General features: G+C 41.9%; 1 protein-coding gene across 1 annotated transcript; it reads right to left on the reverse strand.

Moving 5' to 3' along the window:
* Positions 1 to 6,661: 6,661 nt before the first annotated feature.
* CLEC14A (C-type lectin domain containing 14A) lies at positions 6,662 to 14,984 on the reverse strand. The gene has a single exon (XM_044435787.1). The coding sequence runs from the start codon at positions 14,982 to 14,984 to the stop codon at positions 13,665 to 13,667; it is 1,320 nt and encodes a 439-aa protein (XP_044291722.1). The 3' UTR covers positions 6,662 to 13,664.
* Between the last annotated feature and the right edge of the window lie 1,379 nt (positions 14,985 to 16,363).

Consider the following 16,363-nt stretch of genomic DNA (forward strand, 5'->3'; position numbering starts at 1 on the left):
GGACGGGCGGGCGCCCCCGGATCGCGGGCGGGAGGGCGCGGACCACGGGGAGCGGGAGAACGAGGCGAGCGGCGCGGGGCGCGGGCGAGGCGAGTCCCCGCTCCGGCTCCGGCCCCCGCTCGCCGCGCGCCCTTCTGCCCCCGCGCCGGCCCGGCCCGCGGGATCCCCCGCACCTCTTCGCGCTCCTTGCCGGTGCCTGGAGCGGCAGCCCGGTCGCGGTGCCGCGGCTGCCCCCGCCCGGGAAGCCGTGGGGCTCCCAGCGGGAGCTGCCGTGCGGCCCCGGGGGCGCGGGGACGGTCCGCGGGGCCTCCCACGCGCTCCGGGGTTTTGCCGTTTGTTTGTTTGTCCGTTTGTTTGTTTCCCCTCCTGAGTTGCTCCTCTACTCGCTGACGGCATCTCAAGCTGAAGCCGGTCCGGTTCAAGCCTCCCGCCCCCAAGAAAGTGACTTGAGCGCGGCTGGGCGCTTAGCTCTTTGCATCGTGAAAGGAACCTCGCTGTCTCTGGACTTAGGTGGTCTTTGGTTAAGCAGTGTTTGTTTTCTGTAAAGGAGGGAGGTCGGGGCTTAAGCCACAGCCCTCTAATTTAGCCCTCTAATTACTATGTGTATAGCTTCCCAGTTTGGAGGTTGAAAAGCACTACTCTTGCGGTGCACTTTTGTTACCTTGCATTGGCCGACCGGCAGCATTTAAAACAAACAGGCTTCACCTCAAATTAAATCCTGGCTTCAAGTAGTTCCAGGTCTCACTCAGACCTGGAAATTCCCAGGGCAGCACAAATCCTGAATCCAGCTTGAAGCAGACCCAACAAAATTGCATATTGCATCACTGTAACATCTTTTTCCCACCCACCTTCCCCAATACAAATTTCTGTTTGGCATTCAGCAGCACTCAAGGGGAAATGGCAATCCATTTGGAAAGGGAAAGAAACCCGTCTGGTAGAAAGCAAGGCGATTATTTCATTATCTTGCAGCAACAGCAGGCTCCTGATAAGAGCGAGATAAATAGCTCCCCCTTTCAGCCACCCCAACCTTCCCGGGTGACTGTCAAGAGCTGGGCACTAGGCTCCCGGTGATGTTTGATCTGGGAAACATTTCGCTGTGTTGGTACATATAATAAAGATGTGCAAATAAAGCAGGTTAAAGAACTGCAGGGCTATTGTCCTGGGCTGTGTGATATTTGGCTTGAATGATAAGAAAGGAGAGAAATGTGAGGAGTAAGGAGAAGGTAATTGGTGAGTTAGCCCAACAATGAAGACAGGAAGAATTGTCACAAAGTCTTTTCTAAGGTTCCCAAATTACTTTGATTGCAGTTTATATCATACTGGATTCTGGTAGTTGCCTCTGAAAACTCCAGCTGGCTTTAGGAGAATTATACCTTACTAAGTGGTTTGGGGAATGCTGCCAAGAACACACTTCTAACATTTTAATACAATAGTAGTTCAGGGTAACCCAATAACATGCAAGAACATAACATAAAATGCCCTTGGCAGATCACTGTGAGGGTTCATCTCATCCAGCATTTTGTTTCCAAGTGTGCAACATGCAGGGATGGCCTGACTTAATAAACTGTAGCTTATTACACCCATGTGGTTCCAGCATTCAGCAGTCAAGAAGCACACCATCCATAAACTTTGGACACTTCTAACCAAGTACAGCCACTATGAGAAATTAATCCTTGTTTCCCAGTGCAATCAAAATGGATAGAACTGCAATGGAGGCTTCATCTGGTTGGCCAACATGGTAAAGTCCTGCCACATATTTCCTACTTCAGTAGGGACTAAGGAGGAGCTGAAGAACAAGAGACTTGCCAAATCGGTCAAGGCAAATGGCCCCTTCTGACCAAATAAATGTATTGTCTCTGAGCAAATCCTATGAAAACTCAACTGTTCATTTCCCAGTAACAGAAATTTGTGAAAACTCTTCATGTTTGCATCAGCAACCCTATTGTAAATTTACAATAAATTTATTGTAAATTTGCAATACACGTCACGTTTTACTCTGTGTTTGATTTCTTGGAATCCTGTTTTAAAATGTGAAACAGATTAAATTGGTGGTTCTTTTTTCTTACTTTTTACTTAATATATCATTGTTTCTGTTCCATTAAAAACTATCCTCTTTCAAATAATTCTTTTGAAACAGTTTTTAGCATGTATCACTGCATAGGGTTATTCAAGGCTGAATAACAGCAAAGGTAGAATAATAATCCACAGGTTTTGTTCATTGCACTTCCTTGATAGGGCAGCAGGGGGTGAAGTTTATAGTTTTGTGAAGGAAATGTTTATGGTACTTACATTTTGTTATCTGTGTTCAAAAACTGTTATTCCTGTAGATATTTGGTGAATCAACATTGTATTGTTTTATCAAAGGCAATGGCTAAAGTGCAAATTTCAAATTATCTTCTGCCTTTTGTTTTTAATTAATTGTACAGAAAGGAAATGCAAGAGGAAAGGCACTATACTCAATTACATACTTCAAATTTGTTCCACAAAATATAATTTTCAGATGATCAGGAGCATTAAAAAGAGCTAGGATGAAAACTCAAGATACTAAAGTTGTTTGAAATTATGTTAAACAGATTCTGGAAAAAGTGGCTTGAAGACTACAACCATAATTCTCTGGTAGCCCCTTAAAGAGCAGCATTTTCTTTCATACCACAATGCTATAAAATTATATGTTTTGAGTATAAAGCAAAATGAATAGGAGGTAATGTAGTTTGACAAATGATGCTTATTCAGTTTTTCTATTGCTTTTACGATATATGTTTGCTTACAAAAGTTGAGGTAAAATCTTTACTGGAGTATAATAATATGTCAGCTTATTGCATTTATTTGTACAGTGCCATCAACTTATATGGCACTTTACAAATTGTGTGTTTGTGTAGCAAAAAATGGAAAGGCCTCATGTAGCTTAACTTTGGCTGGATAATGTCCTTAACACTGCAGTCCTATATGATATATACATACTTACTTAGCAATTAGTCCTGTTGAACTAATTCAGTGGTGCTTACTTGTGAGTAGATATGCACAGGATTGCAAGGTAAGCATTCTTAAGTCCCACTGGCTTCAGTAAGAGGGATCTGTAGCCTCCTCCTAGGCATTTTTACTTGGAACTAAGCCCCATATTGTTCAGAACTGCTCCTCCCATCCAAGTGTCGTAGGACTGTATTTCTCTTTCTTTTAAGGTTTTTCTGCTTGGCTAAATTTATTTGGTCAAAGAGGGAGATCATAAAGGGGAGGCAGGAAAAACTAAGGAGAGGTGAAGGGAACAGTGTGTACTTGGCTTTGGTTCACTCTGGTATGTCAAATTAGGTGGAACATCATTTGAACAAACCCCCAATATGCCATTCCATATAACTATCCCAGCAAATGGGTAATAATAATAAAGCTACACCAAAGCTGGGAATCATGTCAGTTGATAACCTGTGGAGCTAAAATGAAAAGCTTCCACTTTGTTAGAGACAGAATTGATCCTTTTATTATTACCACCTTGGAAGTTATTAAATCATGCTTTTAGCTATTTGTTATTTCACTGCTTTGTGGGTTATTAATTTACATTTTTCTATTTGTCTGTTTCTCATTGCATCTTGCCTCTCTCCACAGCTTAAAAGAACAGCTCCCCTTTCAATGTCTTTTCTGATATATAGCTGAAATAAAGAGAATAATCAAATTGTTCAAAACAGACAGAAACCCCCTTGTGACAGTTTTTAATTAAGTTTTTTTACATTGTTAGAATGGCATTTCAAATCTGGATCCCGGTTTCCTTAAGAGCGTTTCTACTGGGTGCTCTTATGCTGTCATTTTCCCTCAGCAATACTGTAATTCAGTGTCAGCTTAATAAACAGACATATTAAACAGTACTCTGCAATCCACTTTTGATTGTTTCTGTGCAGTTCCTTGGCTGGTTTGATCTTTAGAACACTGAGAAAGCATATAATCGCAATGCAACTGAGCTTTGATTGTTTGTTCTTTTGCCATTGGACAATGACAGTTTGACAAGTGGGTGTTCTGCACTTCATAGTAAACAAAAACAATATTCATATAAGTTAATATGAGCTGTCAAAACTTTGAGTGAGAGTGGGAGATCATTGGGGTAAGGAATAACACAGAGACTGAATCAGCAATCAAAGTGAAAGATGGCATTGATGTCCACAGTGATTCTCTAGGGACCAAGAGGGAGACATTATTCTAGCCCTGCACCTCTTAGGGTGACAGCCCAATATGCCTTTCAGTCAACAATCTGAGTGAGAACCAGTACAATTTAATATTGAAAGCACTTGTAACAAATGGTGGGACTGAGCTCCCTTTGAGGAGGCTCCACAGCAGGAAAGTTGATAGAAGTACCTGTTCAATTTCACAAAGGATGGCACTCTTCCCTTGAGAGAAGCCACCTTTTAAAATGTTATTGCAGGAAGGCCTTCATAGCTCCTTCTGCAAGGTGTTTTAAGCTTGCTTGAGGAACTGATGCTTTCAAGGTGCATTTATAGGCATTATCAGAATAATCATACAGATTTACTGCTCAAGTGCCAGCTTAGCACTCTAAACTAGCTGAACACTTTTCAAATTGATGCAGTACTGCTTATCCAAAAGTGTGATGCTATTATAATTCAACATGTTTTAATACAAATTTTAACTATAGAAAGGACAATGCCATTATTTGAAGATGAAAAAATAGCTATGGTTGTCACCATGTATATATGTTTTAGTGAAAACTCCAAATGCTGCATCCCTTTCATTCAGTGCAAAAGTAGTTCACACCCCAATAAATGGTAAATGATTTTAGTGATATGAACAAAGTATTGAATTAGTTGCAAACCCTAAATGTGCCAGTAAAATGATTGCTTCACTTATAGCTTACCAGCTGCTGCACCAGCACATCATAGATCATTATGATACCATCTGGTGCAAAAATGCCAGAATGAGACAATTAGTTTGGGATTTGGGATAGGAGTTGTTCTAGAACTATATTGTAGCATTTTCCCAGGAAAAAACAGCCATCTCATTCTGATCGTTACATTAGGAACAAAGCACCCTTAATTATATTAGAGGGTAGCAAATGGGCTTGGCTCTGCATGGGTGGGAACAGTCCTTTTGTTTCTATAGTGAAGGTTGTAAAGAAACATATGCAGCTGTCAGAGTTGGACACATTATTCTGGTCCTGCCTGGGTGAAACCATGCCCGCTGACACCACTAGGCATGGCCATGAAATGGCGGACCCCTGTAACCACACTCATTGCCACGCTAACCACAGCTCTTGCAATCCTGTAGCCCCCATGGAGGCAGGGTCCTAACCCCAGAGGTACGTGGCCGGCCTATAATTGTTCCCTCTGTTCAGCACTAGGAGAGCCCTATCTTAGCATTGCATCCAGTTTCAGACACCACACTTCAGTAAAGATGCAGACAAGCTGGAAGGGGTTCAGAGGAGGGTGGAAACAACCCTGTAAGGAGAGATGAAAGAGCTTGGCATGTTTAGACTGCAGAAGACTGTCAAAAGTCTGCCACACAGAAGAGGGCCAGGATCTATTCTCAATGTTGCCAGATTGCAGGACATGAAATAATGGGCTCAAGCTAAAGGAAGCCAGATTCCAGATCCAGCTGGACATGAGGAAAAAAATTCCTGATGGAGCAGCATGGCAATAGAACCAATTACTTGGGATGTCATGGACTCTACCACACTGGAGGCATTCAAGGTACAGTTGGACAGCCATCTATCAGGGATGCTTTAGCTTGGAATCCTGCATTGAACAGGGGTTGGACTTGATGATTTTACAGGCCCCTTCCAACTCTACTATTCTATGATTTATGATTCTATGTTCCTTGACATACTAATCTCCCCAGCCTTCAGAATGTATGGACTGCAGAGCTATGTGGCTGTTGGATAAATCTTCCTCTAGTGAGCATATTTAAATTAATTAATGCATTTTAAAAACCCAACCAAAAGTACACACCCCAGGATTCCATAAGAATGCATGCCAAATGACCTGTTCTTTGGTGGTGATGGATAGACCAACAGATTATCTTCTTTTTCTATTATAGATAATATAATAAATTAGAATGGGTTAAATTCACAAGTACAATCTAATTTATGTTTTTTGTTAGTTTAATTACCACTTCAAACAAGAGCCCATGTGGAAAGATGTTTGAATGAAGCAAAAAGAAAAGTATCTGGGTGTACAGAACCTACACATTTATGTAGAGACATGCAGATCCTTTCATTTTTCATTCTTTCTTTCAAGTTATGCTGAATGTATGTTGGAGGGGCCAGTGTGAGACAGCAGATGCAAGCCCATCCCCCATGAATATTACCTGTGCACAGGTATAACATCTACATAGTTCTGATTAGGAAAAAATAATCAGGTAAAACACAAGTATACAAGGGTTCTGGGCTACTAGTTTTAACTTTGTTAGTTAGAATGCCTTGTGAGAGAGGAATTCACGTATTCCATTTTTCATATATTACTGTTTTCTAGTGTCACTGTTACTAAATTTTAAATCTACTGTCCTATAAATTTTAAAGTATCCCATCCAACATCACAGTTTTTAGTGCAAATGTACTACAAGTTACAGTTAGTCTTGTTCTGGAATAGGAGACAAAAATCATCAGATCTGCACATTTGGATTCAAATCCTTGTTCTTGTGAAGACATGAGTACCTTGGGCAAAACAAATACAGTTTGACTGTTTTATTTCATTTGGTTGAAATAACAGGAATCAAAATGCTTAAAAATCCATTACAACCCAGCCTCTGAGAAATTAGCAGACAAATAAAGAACATATATAAGAATCAAAGAAACAATAGAAACATAAAAGAAATTTCATTTTAATGAAAGAATTGCTTTGTGTTTTGCCTCTATAATTTCTGAGAATTGTACTATACTTCAGGAGTTAGTAACTGAAAAAAATGAATTGCAAATCTATGGAGGCAAATAAAATAACGTTCTTCTCATTATGCATCCAACAATGTAGATCTCTCTTGCACGAAGTCCCACTGGACTAAAAGATGGAGACATAAATTTATTAGGAGAAAGAAATGAAGGTTCAACAATTAATAGTGCAATCTGAAACATGTCTACTCAGAAGTAACTCCCATTGTGTCCAGTGGGGTGACCACACATGACCACTTGAAGAATGACAGTAACAGACGAGCAACTTGCCTTCCCCAGTTATTGCAGACATGTGCTGCTCTCAGATCTCTTCACTTGCTCAAGATTCTCTACAGGAATTTTTTAGAGGAATACATGTATTATGCATTAATTCCTTTTGTTATGTTGAAATATTTTAAGGTATTTGGTGTTAGGAAACAATCTATCTTAAAATATTCACTTTATCAAGGAGAGAGGAATACCAAGTAATTGGTTTGCATACCTCAGGAAAGGATAGATTGCATGGCCCCTTTTCAACATTCATTTCTGATTCAGGAAATCATTCTGAAATTTTACTGTATTTGTTTCACATATAAAATACTCACTATGTATGCACATTCTCATAAAAAACAGTTTGTGGGTTCTTGTGCCACCTAGTTTAACTTTTTAAAGATATAAACTGTTACATATTCATGAGCTGGAATGTTTTAATGAAATGAAGATGTATCCTTATTTTAATCAGAGAGCCAATTAAGGCTCAACAGGAGCTTTAGGAGTAGAAGGTTGGAAACATAATGGCCTAAATGGGTAGTTCCTGTAACTCTCATAATAAAATAGCATGCTCAGTCAAAAAAGGAAAATTCAGAACACACATCCATCAAGGGAGCTCAGCAAATCAATATTATGCCTAAATATATGGTATCACCCTGATAGGGTCAAGAGATCCAAAACACTGTTTAGAACCAAAGTGTACACATTATTGAAAAATAAAGGGCAGCAGAATTTTTAGGAAGACTGGAGAAACACCCTGTGGAAACATACTCTAATTGTATTTTTTGTATACCTGCATGTGTTCCCCCCACCCCTTGCATGATAAATAGCCTTACTGAGCACATTTTAAAGCTATACATAAAGCATGTGCTCTACCCACAGAGTTAATGTATTAATCCAAAGGTACTATTATGGTCAATGTCAGGTTTCATGTACTTCTTGCCTGCCTACTGTTTCCATGTCATGATGGACTTCACCATGTAAAGTTACATGGTAACACAGGTTATGACTGCATTACATTTGGCCTGAACCATTTCAAGGACATTCATGCCTCACCTCTAGTTACAAAACTAGTTACTCTAGTTACTGAAAATCTTCAAAAATGGAAGTACAGACTGCAAGCACCACAGATGCATTCATGAGGAAACTCACATTTATTATCTAATTAATAGGGTATCTTATCTAGAATGAACAAACAAGCAAAAGAATGAATGACCAAGAAGGGTGACATCAGAGTACCTAAGCCCTATGGACAACTGTTTCTTTCCTGTGTTTGATATATTGCTCTCAACAGCATATTGCATAAATGCAATTGCCACACTGTGAGCACTAATCAAGCATCAGAATAGCAGCAGTAGGGCAGTTACATGTGCCTGAATGGCCACTTTTAAGAACAAAAGCTGAACTCCCAATGCAAAAATGGTAAGAGATTAAGGTCCAAGCCTTATTGACAAATTAAAATTTAAGAAGTCACCAGGGCCAAATGGCATTATTAAGAGTTCTTAAAGAATTGAACTTCCACAGAAATATGTATCTGTCAGACAACAGCAAAGCATGGATGTTCCACTAACATTTGTAATATCTTCTCTTCCTTTCTCTGAATTTTCTTTATCTCTTTGGAGGTTATGTGCTTCCCATTAGCACATATACATTACATGGTGAATGGATTCTGATTCTGAAACTGGATCCTAACTACCTTGAATGTTAGTACCTAAACTAAAATATTTTTAGTTTGTTTGGCCCTCTGGAAATGACAACACATAATAAATCCAAGTTGGCAGCATTTGCAGTAAACACATAATTCCGCTGCATTGGCTTTATATTGTATAAATGTACGTTTTCAAGCTACAAATGTAATCTAAGCTGCCTAACTGGCACTTATTCAACACTTCTTCAAGCAACTTTTTGGGCACGTTTGGACGCCTTCAAAATAACATCTGTAACACTATTAAAACAATTTGTGATATATGCTAAGACTTTAGCAGTACTTAGACCTCTACAGGAATACATGGTATTAACACATATAATTATCAACACCTTCATTTTAACTAAACCTGCAAACCTAGGATTCAACCAATAGGACTTCCTTAATCCCAAAACAAGCCATCGTAATCTATCCTTTGAACAACCCCCTGCCACTAACAGGACAAGTGACCCAGCACAATGTGACAGCCACATGAATAAATTAAGCCACAATGGGCTCTCATGTCATATAAACCAGGTCACTGTGTAATGACATCAGGTTACACAGTATGCCTAGGCTTATTGAGTTCTCCCAAAATGTTGCCTCTTTGGTACAAAAAGAAATGTGGTCACATGCAGACCTATAGACATTTAAGCTACTTGAAACAGGGCCACTAAAACTAATCTAGTTCTGCTATAGGGGTGGGCATTATTTGGCACTCCATAAGTAGTCCTATCACTCTTATCAAGCCTGACCAACACAGATAATCATTAGAGATGATGGAAGATATAGGTCAAAACATCTAGAAGGTCACAAGCTGACCTCTTCCTTTAGTAACATATTATTGCTTGTAGTAAATGGTTCTGGAGTAGCTTGCACATCTCCATTCAGATCTGGTGCATTCATCATGTACACTAGAGATTGGAGGAACATTGTGTGACATCCCATCCTCATAACAAGCAACACATGAAGATCACCTTTGGTGTGAATGTCTTTAGAACTGAGATATTGGAAGATGAAGCTTTTCTGATACAGTTATAGAAATTCTCCAAATGATAGCAAAATAGTCAGATCACTCACTTTACAAAATCTTTGTTAAACTGCAGTACTTAAAAGTTCTTTTTTAAAAGTTCTTTGAAGTTTTTGAATTTTGCCTCTAGCCACCTTTTGATTTCTCTTTAATCCCATAGCACAGTTAATCAAGTTCTCTGTAGTTTAAAATATTACTAATGTCTTTTTGAGGATTTGAATTTTATTCCTGATTATGTGATGAAGATAAATCATCAAATATTCATCATATATTAATAATCATAGCTTACATTCCCCTTTTGCTTCAAGATGTCTATAACCATTTTGAAGTATCTTAGAAGGAATTAATGGTCTAGAAATAAGATTTAATGGGTGACAAGAGAATATACTGTGTTCCCTTTTACTAGATAAGAGGACTGGGCAGTCCCATCCTTTGCAATATTAATGGGCCTTCTGTGCCCAATAGTAGTTGCCCTTCATAGTTGAACATTAGCAGCCTTTGAAGACTTAATGATATAAAATATATTTTAGACATTTTATGCATGTTTTTGCAAAAATGTGGTTGGAAATTAAGGACTTTTCTGTTGGCTAGTTTTGCTGGTGCATTGACAGCTGAATCCCACCTAGGTGTATTAAACCCACTGAAATCAATAGATTTAGATAGCCCTGGTACTATGTAATATCAGTCTGTTAGACGAATACAATAAAGTTTATTTTGATGTCCTCCAGAAAGGCCAGGTGTGGTCTGTAATACTTGCTTTCTCAGTGGAGAATCTGTTCTGAAATCTATTTTTTGTCTTTCTGCTTTCTGACCACAGTGAAGTATCACCTGGGTGTATTTTCAGTATTTTCACTTAAGAAATGAGAACTCCATACAGATCTTGCATTAATAAGGTAATGTTGCATTCTTGCTAGTTCCAACTTCTCTCACTAGTTCTTATGTACGAGTATCTGTTCCATTTGTCAATCAGGCTACAGTGCTTACATTTCAGACCATTAGATTGTTCAATCATCAATCCTGATTCATGCTGACTTACAAAAATGTGTCTGGAGCCACACAGAAGGGAAAAAACAATCAGAAGGGGAAAAGCCAAAATGAAAAGTTTAAGTATTCCTACCTTCTGTTTCTTTGCTCTAATCTCTCTTCTCCCCTCACTGTGAAGTTGCTGGCTATCCAGCTTTCCTATGCTTGTGTAGACCATTTGGTTAGACCCCAGAGATTATGATTCAATCAATTTGTCCCAAAATGAGAATTCAGAGGTGGGGGGGAGGATCAATGCTCATTTTGCTTTAAATCATCAAATCCCAAATTTCTCTCTCATTTTACAAATAACATACTTAACCATTAACTCTAATTAGAAACAGGATCAATAAAAATTAATGAATGGCTTTTATCACACTCACAATGAGTTATACATCAATCATGCATTAATTTTCTTTTTTCCTCTCACAAAAATACCGCTGTCTTACCAAACTGTCAGCTGAACTTCCCTGCAGGGGCTGTCAAATCATGGTGGGCACCCATGAACACTCAGCTCACCATGTCCCATCCCCTGCCATATCCAGGCAGCAGCAGGTGTTTGGGAGTTAGACAACCCTCAAATAAGATATTACTTGCTTGCATCTCATACCCATTTTAGGATTCACAATGACGTTTCAGTCAATACACATCTGATGCCTATTTTAGCTTGTGTGTCAAATGACAAACTGATTACAGGGTTCTCTTACTCAGTATTTATGATAGTTTGGGTAAGTCATTGTGCTGCCAGTCTTCTCTGAACAATGGTATTATGTTTTTGAATGCTGACTTTAAAGGCCTAGTTTGCCTGACACAAAAGTCCAACATTGCTTCATGTATCTTGGAGGGATTATGTGAGACTTGTCTAACTCTCAAAGCACTCCTGCCACCTAGGTTCTTAAAACACAAGCCACAGTAAGCTGAGTGCCCATGGAAGCCATGCAAAAATGGCACCCAGTATGAAGCCACAGATCCTGTGGTAAATTAAACTGCAGTAGGTTGCTGTGACCTGTGACCATGCCCAAAATGACACTGGTTGAAATGGCCACATTTAGGCAGCACCCTCCATATTCAAGCCTTAGACCACTAGATGGAGAATCTAAAGGACTGGGAGGTGGTGAGCAAGTAACTAAAAATCCTCTGCTTCCCTTCTTTCTCTCACAATGAATTAACAGTTGCAGGAGGAAATTGCACTCAAAGGAAGTTTCTTCTCGTCCTAACCTCTCCTACCAGCATCATATTTGTATCTTTCTTTCCAAATTTTCTCCTCTCCCTGGTAGGCAAGGAAGAAAAATATGACATCTAGATTTCATTACACAACTTATATGTAGCAGTAATTTTTCATTCATTCAAATGTGTGTAGCCTGCCTTCAAATAGTATTTTCCAAGGCAGCTTATACCAAATGCAAAAATAAAACAATTAGCCATATGAAAAACAGAAATACATAAAATAACAACATTAAAAGCAAAGGATAAAAAGCAGCATCAGATCAGTCAATTCAGGGATAAAATGTTTGTTAAGAGAAAATAAAGAGAGAACCCCTTGGTGCTGAAAAGACAACAACGTAAGTGCCAGGTAAGCCTCCCTGGGAAGAGCTCCATAAGCTGCATTCCACCACCAAGAAGGTCTTCTCCCTGGTCATTACCTGGCACATCTCAGTTGGAGGCGGCATCTAGAGAAGAGCATTCAAAGATGACCCTCAATGAACTGAGAGACCAATATGCAGCAAGGCAATCCAATTAGCTAGACTCTCAGTTAAATGCTAACAGGTATGCAACCTAAGGAGGAAAGCCTTTTAAAACAATGAATTTCTATAAGCCATTTGAGTAATATTCCAGTATGTTTTTGGAATTCCCACTTAAGCAAGGAGGAGCACTTAATTCTTTTCCAACATAAAATCTAGTGTGCACACTTCTTCCGTTAGCTCTCAGAGATTCATTCCATGAATCAATCAAACCACAATACTTAGATTTTAGATGATTTTTGTAAGCATGATAGATTAATGGGCACATATGGATACACACTGTGGCAACTGAGTAGCACTGGCACCCAAGAGAATGGAAGGAAGGAAGAGCAACATATGATTCGACATAAATTATCTTCAACCTCAGTCCCACACATGTACTGGGAGTAAGTGCCTTACTCCCAGGTAAACTTGCATAGGATTGTACTATTAGACAAGTCACTTAACAAATATGAATACGATCGTTTCATTATATGTTTTATATTTCTGCGCTCCCCAATAGTCCCAGCTGTGAGCTTTACAAAAATGCAACCATGAGGAGCAGGCATGTCCAAAAAGAGAGACAGACAGAGAGAATAGGAAAGCAAGTGACTGCAGAGCTGCCTTTGTCGCGCTTTTCTTCTGGGTGGTGCAGCACAAACCCCCAGCACTGCCCAGAAGAGTGATCCCAGCAGCTATTCTAGCCAGAGAGAGTGCCCAGACAAGTGAGTAGAGGTGACAGCAGCTTTTGCAACAACACCTGCTACTCTTTCACTAGCTTGGGCATCCCAGGAATAACAGTACTCTGCTTGCTCTCTTTCTTCTGTCATTTTTTCCTTCCTTCTTTTTCCTAGGTGACCTAGAGGATAAGTCTGCTTTGGAGGCTGGGGAGGGATCAGGGATGTCACCAGTGCATGCTGCCCCGGCCGGGCACCATGAACCAGCCTGTTTCCTCAGGCAGTAAGAAGCCTCCTATCAAACAAAAATGAAGTATCCACTTCTTTCCTGGTGGCCCACATCCCCTGAAGGAGGATTCTTCTCTGAACGCTAGTTCATCCTCTCTAGCACATTGCCTCCATTACCTTATGGCTGTCCCAGTTCCCCCTGCTCAGCATCTGGGCTGGGGTCATGCTGCAGCGCCTCTACAGACTCTGCCTGGCTTGGCCCCAGGGAATGGGCAGAGTTGGTGCGGATGGCAGAGGCCTCTGGGTCGCCCTCCGCAGCGGAGGAGGGCGCTCCCTTCTTGTTGGCCTGCGATCCCCTGCAGGAGCACTTCGTGAAGCAGACCTGGAAGATCTCCAGCATGGCCATGACTAGGATCACCAGCATCACCACGGCCACCGTGATCAGGATGAAGACATAGTTGGAAGAGTCGTGGTAAGCAGAAGACGACTCCGTTCCGTTGCCCACCCCAGGAGGAACGAGCTCCAGGGAATAGTTCCCAGCTGGCCGGCCAGTGCTGTTGGAAGTGAAAGCTCTGCTAGTAGTGGGGAGACGTAAGGGAGGCCCGGCAGTGCCCGCTCCAGCTCCCGCCGCCGGCACGACGCAGGACGTGGCATTTGCCCCCAAGCGGGAACCCCGAGCGCACAGGCAAAGGAAGCCCCCTCGGGCGTCGAAGCAGTTGGAGGGCTCCGCGCAGGCTCCCTTGCTGGGGTCCCAATAGCCGCTGGGGCAGGAGCAGAGGCCGTGCTCCGAGCCCTCCCACTGGTAGCCGCTGGGTGAGAGGCGGCAGGTGAAGCGCGCCTCTCGCCCTGGGCACTTCAGCGTCACCACCGTGCCTGGGGGGCTGAACTCCAGGGCCGCGCTTTGTACTCGGGAGGGCAGCGTGTAGCGAAGGCTCGGAGACGGCGGGAGCCGCGGGCAGCTGGCCCCGTCGCTGTACTTGCAGATGTAACCCGGGCTTGTCTTGGTGCACACGCGCTCCTTCAGGCCCCAGGGCTCCAGGCCCGGCCGTCCCAAGGTCACCTGCAGCCCGGCGCATTTCTGCACGGTGCACGACTTGCTCGGCTCCCTCACCCAGTAGGGCGCGTGCGTCGTCTCGTTGGCCGCGCCCGCCTGAATTCCGGGTGAGGCCCAGGAGAAGCCCCGGAGCGGCAAGTCTTCCAGGGTGCACTGCTGGGCCTTGCGAACCAGGCCGAGCCAGAACAAGGAGGTGCCCGACCCGTTGGAGACCCCGGTCAGCAGAGCAAGGAGGGCTTGGATTTCGGCTTCGCCGCTGGCTGTGCTCAGGCCTCCCCCGAGCTGTGCGCAGGCGTCCTGGGCCTGGTGGAAGTTCAGGCTGCCCAGGTGGGCGCTGTAGCAGGGCCCAGAACCGCGGCACCAAGTGCGCTCGCTCTCCGCAGACCCCCGCGGCACGAAGGATGGTTGCAGCAGGACGAGAGACAGAAAAACGACTCCCCTCATCGTGATTTCTAACTCCTCAATGCGGGGGGCGGATCCGAGCATTCGCCGGCCTGCCTGGATTAAAGGAAAGCGTCGTCGAGGCAACTCCTTTTCCTCGCGGTTCTCAGCAATATCTTTACTTCCACAGCCTTCCCTTTGAGTTGCTGACAGGAAATGTGTCAGGGGTTAGGCCTTGACCTCGACATCCTTGATTTGTTGAAGTGCCTGTGCCAAAGGCGTATTTCCAAAACAGGGAAACATCTGATAAACTAAGCTCCTGAGATGGCAGGTCTTATTTTCTTGCCTCCATTTCACAGCGGATGATTGGAGCAATGCCCACATAAACCACGCATTACTTGGAATTCTTTCCTTCAACCATATTAGTAAATGCCATTTAAATGTCTAAACTATTGAATTACTTGGGCTTCGTAGCAGAGATTTCAACATACTTAAACTGTCAACAAAGTAATTGTTTAATGAAAATTAGTGGCAATTGATAGACTTATAATTAGCTTAACTTAACCTTCACCACTCTGTTGGCCTCCAGCCCTGTTGGATTATAGTTCAAATCCTTTCCAGCCAGCATAATCATACTGGCTTGGAATTATTTGGAGGGGGGGGTCTGGGCCAACCACTGGACAGGGGCTTGGTTAACACCTTTCAATCACTCAGACATTTTCTTGCTTTCAAAACCTAAAGCAGGGATGAATGGTATGTCTATACCTTGGGGACATTCTGTTTTCTGAATTCTACTGATTGATGGTCAGACTTTATAATATTTATTTTTATTTAATTTTAAAATATTCTTGGCTGCCTTTAAGGATACAACCCTCTCAAGATGGTATATGAGATATATAGAAATTTTTAAAAAATCAGTGAATTGCAATAAATACATATTCATTAAAAGTTAATAAAAACAGGCTACCAATAAAAATAGAAGCTATCAAACAACAATACTTCCTAGAAGATGCACCCAAGAGCACCCTTACAGTGACATCTTGTGTCTGTGTGTTTTCCCAAAGTGCACACTAAAAATAATAAGACTGGAGCTCTTTGGCCCAAGAACTGGTGATTAGAAGCTACCAGTCTGACTCTCTCCCTTACCAAGTTTAAGTATTGCCAGCTATTAAATATGCACTGTTCCTCTGGTCTCCGGGACAAAATCCTGTGTGTAGTTTGCCCCAAGTCTTACTTTCTCCTTGGCTTCTCAACTTGACTGTCATGTCCAGGCAATGCCCCTGACAATAGCCATTCCTTCTCTTGATAAGCCTTGCTAGAACTCCTCTTCCCTTGCCCTCTTAGCATGTGATTCCCGTGCTTAAGTACTGTGAATTTTTTACATTTTACCTAAAACTGTGACTTTTTGCCACAGTTACTTTTCCCTTCTGTTTCTTTACTCA

This window comes from Varanus komodoensis, unplaced genomic scaffold, assembly GCF_004798865.1.
Source record: "Varanus komodoensis strain SLA01 unplaced genomic scaffold, ASM479886v1 scaffold3, whole genome shotgun sequence".
Taxonomy (NCBI): Eukaryota; Metazoa; Chordata; class Lepidosauria; order Squamata; family Varanidae; genus Varanus; species Varanus komodoensis.